This window comes from Zootoca vivipara, chromosome 5 (assembly GCF_965207765.1).
Source record: "Zootoca vivipara chromosome 5, rZooViv2.hap1.1, whole genome shotgun sequence".
NCBI lineage: Eukaryota > Metazoa > Chordata > Lepidosauria > Squamata > Lacertidae > Zootoca > Zootoca vivipara.
Window position 1 is genome coordinate 11040445 of NC_142588.1, and position 7276 is coordinate 11047720.

The 7276-nt window shown below is 46.2% G+C and overlaps 1 protein-coding gene across 1 annotated transcript; it reads right to left on the reverse strand.

The window, feature by feature from the left end:
- Window positions 1–357: 357 nt before the first annotated feature.
- Window positions 358–6559, reverse strand: NDUFB8 (NADH:ubiquinone oxidoreductase subunit B8). The gene is made up of 5 exons (XM_060275077.2): window positions 6452–6559; window positions 4180–4306; window positions 2512–2611; window positions 1244–1399; window positions 358–519 (listed from the first exon to the last, which is right to left on the reverse strand). Exons 1-5 carry the CDS (start codon window positions 6543–6545, stop codon window positions 430–432), a joined length of 567 nt encoding a protein of 188 aa, XP_060131060.1. The 5' UTR covers window positions 6546–6559; the 3' UTR covers window positions 358–429.
- Between the last annotated feature and the right edge of the window lie 717 nt (window positions 6560–7276).

Below are 7276 nucleotides of genomic sequence, written 5' to 3' on the forward strand. Positions count from 1 at the left end.
TCCTGACAAGCCAACCACAGAGTAGCTGAGGTTGGCTTGTTTTCTTTTGCTGTTTGCCTCTCATTCAAAATAAGCTGGTCCAGTTGTACTTACTGAATAACCTGGATGTTTGTCAGAACATTGGCGCTCATTTGTTTTTACTTTACAACATTCCTGAGTCATGCTGTATTGATCATACTTCATGTGCCGATTCTCACATGACGCAAAAGGTTCTGCAGGAAACAAGGTTACACATAAAAGAACTCTCTTTAGGTTTTAGAGTGACGCATGCTAAGTCCACATGGCTCACTGTACAACATACTCATACAAATCCCGCCCGCCCCCCCCAAAAAAAATCCACACCAGGATCTTGAGAAGTGTGGTGTATAGTTTGTTTTATAGATAATCCTGATCAGAAGGATAAAAGAGGAGTTGCAGTTCTGGCCATTCTTATATCTCATAATGTTTCACCACAGGTGTTTCGCTGGGATCCCCCCCTCGTTCCACATGCAGGTCGCCGTATGGATATTGCTTTGGGCCCTGTGGAGAACAGGAGACAGCGAGAATTAACTCATCACACTACATGTTTATAGAGTACAGAACCTCACACGAAGAGGCCCAAGTGAGCCCTTTCAAAGTAACAAAATACCTGCCAACCAACATGCTGAATCTGACCATGCCCCCCCCCCACTTTTCATTTGCTCACAAGGCCATCTGCATGTGGCACTTCTCACTTAAGACAGATGATTATCACCTGCTGAATGATCTATTGTGAGCAGTAAGAACCCCATCCCATCAGGGTTCAAGGATAGGGTTCCCCACCCCCCACCCCAGGGCAGCCATTTCTTTATGGGGATCCATCCAGGGCTGCAACTCTGCTACACCAGATTACATTCCAGCCACACGCTGGAATACACCTGTGGGTATAGGGCAATATACAAATTTAATAAATAATAATAATGAAACTCAAGGGTTACACCCCACCCCTCTTCCATGCAGGCAAGCCAGAGGCACGATCACAGTTTAATGACACATTCCAGCTGGGCAACAGAAAGTGTGGTTTGGAGAGGGGGGCATGGCCCAGGGAGAGTCCTGAGGAGCGCAGATGACTCCCTAGCCTGAGCTTCCCCAAATGTTTTAACAAAAGACAGAAAGTGGTTTCCTCCCTGGATGGTATGGGGCACTGGAGTCTAGGTATGAGCTTTAGAGGGCTCTCACAGCCAGATATTCAAGACCCTCTCTTAAAGGCTGACTTGTAACTCACCACAGGCTGGTAGGACGGATATATCTCGCCAAGAAACAACATGAAGCCCATGAAGCCAATGAAGCCGAAGAGGTATTTAAGCATTGTGTTCCGGGGCACGAGAGTGGGAGATGTGTCGACCCGGGTCCGGATGAACATATCAAAATCCCAATGCAACTGGTCAAGACAAAGGGGAGGCATGGTTATATATGGCCAACACCACCTGTGAGTTATCTTGGGGTTATTATGGAGATAAGAGAGGGCTTCACACATGTTTACTGCTAATACTATGAAACAGTGGTTGTCTATGGGGAAGCTTAGATGTGAAATATTTCACATCGCAGGAATAAATCTTCCCCTTCAACTGATGTGACAAGCAAACAAAGTTAGTTGTGAAGACCCAGTAAAAAACCAGGAAGGGGGGGCACCCAGTTTCCTTGCATGCTCCCCTTCCATACTTGTTTTGCTTCCCACACCACAGAATTTTTCTGCAAATAAGGGACTCTGCTGTGATGAGACATCATCCCATGATGACTTTTCCTATCTTGTATCTTAATATACTCTCGCCCGTGATCTTCACTCCTCCAACTCTGTTGCCCTAATCTGCTTAGAGACCTCCTGGTCCCTGAAACAGAGCCATCCATTCATCCTTGATGCTGTTTACGTCATAGAATCAGAGCTGGAAGGGACCCAAGGATCATCTAGCCCAACCCCTTGCAATGCAGGAAGTCTGGATGATGTCTAGGTGACATCATCCCCCCGGAATGCATGCACCTTCTCTTATTAGTCTTCAAGCCACTGATAAAGATCTCTCTCTAATATTTGCCCTCCCTTGTTAAATCTGTGTTTCCAGGTGAAAACACATCCTATGTGCCTATAACTTCAGTTGCTCCTGCCTAGCCCTTACTACCCACACCTTTCTGACCCCTCCCTTAAGACTAAGTTCTTAAGAAAAGGACCTGCTTAGTTTGTGTTACGTTGCAAAGCACCACAAGTATTGATGACACTGTGTGACTTCATACACCACAATCAGAAAGCAAAACATCTGCAAGGTCAGGATCTATTCTTAAAACACATACAATTATCATTTTTATACTCAAACTTGGATTCTAAAATGTCAATGTGTGTACAGTAAGTAAATTCAAGAACAGGAAGATCTTTTGAGCTTGGAAGCATCAGAATGTGATTCAGTAAAAAGTCTCAACTCGGTGATACTCTCCCTAACCCAGACAAATATGGACTGCAAACTGAAATCACAGAAATGGAACACAAAAAACTATCATCCTTACTGTCTCGCCGTAGTTACGCCTTAACTCAGGCTGGTCCCACTCATAATAAGGATCTCTCTCATGTTGGGATCGGTCAGGAAGCTTGGGATAGTCACCGTAACTATGAAATATATATAAGGAAGTCACCATAAATCCATTGCACTAGACAAACAGAAAAATGCTTACAAAAACAATAATACAAGAGCAGAAGAGAAAGCAGGTAAAGCATCCTATAAAGATCTGAGTTTATGCATTAAAAAATACCCAGCCATTCCATCCTGTAAAAAGCAATTTTACCATTTCCCAGTTTTCCAATTTTGCAGGTTCCGCAGGTTATAGTGTGATATTACCAGCAAGTCATGGAAACAAAACCCATTCGGAGTTGTGTATTTAAATATATATATATATCACAGGGTTAGAAAAGATCCAAATTCCAATCTGAAGGAGGGGAGAGTGAGGTAGACTGAAGTTTATGTCACAGTGGCAGCTAGTGCCACTTTAATCTTATTACAAATGTGAGCTAAGGGAGAGGATCCTCCATGAATTAGGCCAATGTTTCTCCAATTATGAGTCTTGAACAGCTTCAAACTACAGAAGGACTACATTAACATGGAATTGTTTGCTTACATTTCAAAACTTTAGACTTAACGTTGTTGCATTTCAGCAGTCACCAACCTGATCCCCTGGGTATTTTATGGAGTCTGTTTAAAAGGTCCAAACCAGCAATGCATATTTGCTCTTCCTGCTCAGTGCTTGTTCTTATTGGCTCAGCATCTCTTACACTAAACAGGTCCCCTTAAACATGCCCACATTTCATTGGATGCCATGATTGGACATCAACCCTCCCTTCCGTTCTGAACACAGAAGGCGTGCAAAGAACTGCTCTCTGTGAGTGAATGCAGAAGTGGCTGACGTAGGTACCTTTTTTCTGTTGGTGGAAGGGGCCATGCGCACGTCAATTCACGTTCCTGTCTCTTTCTAGATATGGCAAACATTTGGTGTTCTGTCACCCGCACCCCCAGAGCATCCATTCTGCAACTGGCACCCCAGGTTTTGCTCAAAATTACCCAATATATCCATTGGCCCAAACTGGTTGAGGACCCCTGTTGCATTTGGATTCCTGCCTTCACTTCAAATCTAAGCTCCCCTATCAGTTATGGATTCCTCACAGTGTAGACTGTACTTCTAAAGGAGTAGTTTACAGAACAATATTTTGGCTACTACTCACATTCCTAAGTGGGTTTGGATAGGGTAGGAATTTCCCCCATTTTAAAACCCCAAGGCACTGTCCTGAATCCTGCTGCTAATGCAGGTTCATTTCCCTAGCTTTCATTACTCCCTGGTAAAAACCGGACCAATAACCCAAGTCAATGAGTTGGTATGAAGATGAACAAATATCTCAATGTGGGTCAAGATAATATTGACCCGAATATGTGCTTAAAATTGTCCCTTCCTTTGTGGTTGGCCTTGCAAAGTCCAAGAAGTTCCCAAGATGGTGTGGTTAGATCCCCACTGACTGAACTTCATGAAAACCATCTATATAGCTGGGGGGGGGGGGTAGGCAGAGAAGAGTCAAGAAGCATTATGTTTATTTTACCCAAGTGTCTGCAAACAACAACAAGAGAGGCATATGCTTTTCACAATCCCAGCTCCCCACATCACCCAATCTTTGAGTCAAGTATACCTCACCCCATGCCATCATCTGGATAAGGTTCATAGTCCTCCAGTCTCATGTTGTACTTTTTTGCCGCAGCTGCCCGTTCCTCTGGAGTTTTGGGGTAAGGCCCAGGCAGCAAGACTTTTGGCGTGTCCGAAGCTGGAGGAAGAAATGCAAGTTAAGCCCAAGGCTACAGGGGGAAATGGCAGCTTACAAAGAACAGATTATTCAGAGCAGGAACAGTACAGTGCTGTAGAACAGAAAGCTGAATTCATTTAGGCCTGCATTAAAGGAAGCTTTGAATTCAGTTAAGGAAGTAAGTGCACTGCTGTGTTCGGCAGCACACCCACCTCACAGCAAAACTAGTGGGGTTGCCACTGAAAATGTAAGTCTTGTCTTAAGGTTGTCTGCCTTTATTGTTTTCTTTTTTATTTGTATTGCTTCTTTTACTTCTTTTTTAGGGGTTGTGGGTTATTGTTATTCTGTGTATGTATGTATTTTGTGTTTGTTATATTTCATATTATAAAATGAATAATTTTTTATTTAAAAAAATGAAAATGATTATAATTTAGTAATGGTTTATTGTAACTGTTGAGAGTAAATTTCTCTTTAATCATTATTTGCCGATAGTTTGAGAGTTTAATTTTATTGTGTATTATAGGCTGATGGATTACGGAATATTCTTTATTTTACATGTTTATTTTAAGTCATTTTTAAATTATGACTTATTTGTATTGGATCGTTGTAAGGTGTGTGACCTCTCTTGCATATTTTGTTGCCTCTTCAGCTTGTAAACTGCCTTGCGTATAGCAATACAGAAAGGCGGTATGCAAATTAAAAGTGATGGTGGTGATGAAGATGACAGAACCAACAGAGGAAATTGAGAAGGCGTGAATAGCCCAGATAGAAGACTGCCACCTGTGGTGGCAGGAGCTGGCTTTGGTTTCCTGTCTTTCTCTTTTTAAAGCCACCATCATCCTCGGTGTCACTGAACGGGGAATTATAATCTGGGACCCGGCCCCTCTGGTTGCATGCATTCAGGAATGAAGCCCCACTAAATTCACAGCACAAAAAGAAAACTAGGGGAAAACGAAAAACCAATCCACAGCCCAATCCCACTCTTGTTTACTCAGTGGTAAAGGCACTGTGTATTCATGGAGCTTTCTCCCAAAGCAAGCATGCAAAAGGGCTGCAGCCACTGTTGAAAGATTCATAGAATCGTAGAGTTGGAAGGGATCCTGAGGATCATCTAGTAGTTCAACCCCTGCAATGCAGGAATATGCATTGTCCCATATGGGGATCGAACCTGCAATCTTGGTGTTATCAGCACCATGCAGCTGTCCCATATCAACTGAGCTATGCAGTGACAGGTAAAAGGAAGCTCTTCGTCATGCACCATATAGTCAATCTGTGAGGTGGACATCAACCAGGATGGATTAGACAAATTAATGGAGGAGGAGAGGGCTATTAATGGCTTTGCTCTGCCCTCAGCACATGGAGGCAGTGAATGTTTCCAAATTCCAGTTGCTGGAAACCATGAGTGTGAGATTTTGCTCTGCTGCTCAGATCCCACAGGCCAGTCCCTGTGAGAACAGGATGCTGGACTAGAAGGACCAATGGCCTGATCCAGCAGGCTGCTCTTACCATTTCTTATATTTCATACAGCACTTGATGGTAAAACAAAAACCCTCAAAGCAGTATACAGGAAAGTAAGACGCTAAAACCGAGAACCTTTAAAATGTACGACAAATTAAAACACTGGAACAGGTTAGAAACCACCTCAACCCTCTACGCACCTACATAGGCTTCCCCCAAACAGGAATGTCTTAAGAAGGTGCCAAAAGAGTGCAGTGAAGCTGTCTGCTTGGTATCAATAGGCAGGGAGTTCCCAAGTGGTAGGTGCTACCTCACTAAGCAACCAAGTTCTTACAAATGCAGAAAACAGCTGTTTTGTGGCCACAGCAGCCTCAACTTCCTCCCTGCTCAATGGACCCCCAGGTGAAGAGGAAGGGGAACCCCATACCTGAGGGAAGTGACCCCCCCAACTTGAGGTGGTCCCCACCTGTGAAGAAGTGAGGGGATGTTGAACCCACCACCACCTTAGAGCATGGTGACCTCCACCTGAGGGGAATGTGACTCCCCACCTGAGGTGACCTGTGGAGAAGCAACCCCCCCCCCACCTGAAGGGATGCTGACCCCCCAACCCGCCCGCCTGAGGGGAAGGTGACCTCTTCCGTCCCTCCCCCCTCTGCCCCACCCCATGGGAAGCGGCGGCGGCGGCGGCGGCAGCAGCAACTCACGGACCGGCACGGGCGCCGCTCGGAGCCGCCGCCTTCCACGTCAGCGGCCGCAGCAGCTGAAGAGGCCGCAACCGGACAGCGGCGCCGCCGAACGCCATGGCGGACCTTCAAGCTCCAAAGGGAACTCTTGCCTTTGACGGCGGAAAGGGGCGGAGCTAAGGAGGAGGGGCGAGGCACGCTCCGTCACGCGGATCATAGACGCATTAAATGCCGGCCCTCTAACTCAGCCTTGGTTCCCCGGATGTCGTTTGCACTACAGCTCCCACCATCCCCAGCGTTGCGTCGCAGGATCTAAGGCCCGCGCTTCCTTTTGACGCCATTTATCCGCATGAGAAGAGAAGAATCCTTGGAAAAGACCCTGATGTTGGGAAAGATGGAGGGCACTAGGAGAAGGGGACGACAGAGGACGAGATGGTTGGACAGTGTTCTCGAAGCTACCAACATGAGTCTGACCAAACTGCGGGAGGCAGTGGAAGACAGGAGTGCCTGGCGTGCTCTGGTCCATGGGGTCACGAAGAGTCGGACACGACTAAACGACTAAACAACAACCTCCGCGTGCGCACGCGCACAAATACGCGCAGTCGTCGCCTCACGCCGGGGGGAAGCGGCCTCTTCCTTCACGGGAAACAATGGGTCGCTTTACACTCCGGCTGCGGCCTCTCCAGCAGCGCGACTAAGGGCTGGTTGCTCCGCTGGCCCGCCCCCCCCCCCCCCCAGCAAGAGACAGGGCGACGGGGCCTTCGGGCTCTCTTTCAATTGAAAGTGAAACATTTAATTATCGGGTTTTGATTGCAATGGAAAACAAATCCTGAGTGCTTACGGCCATATT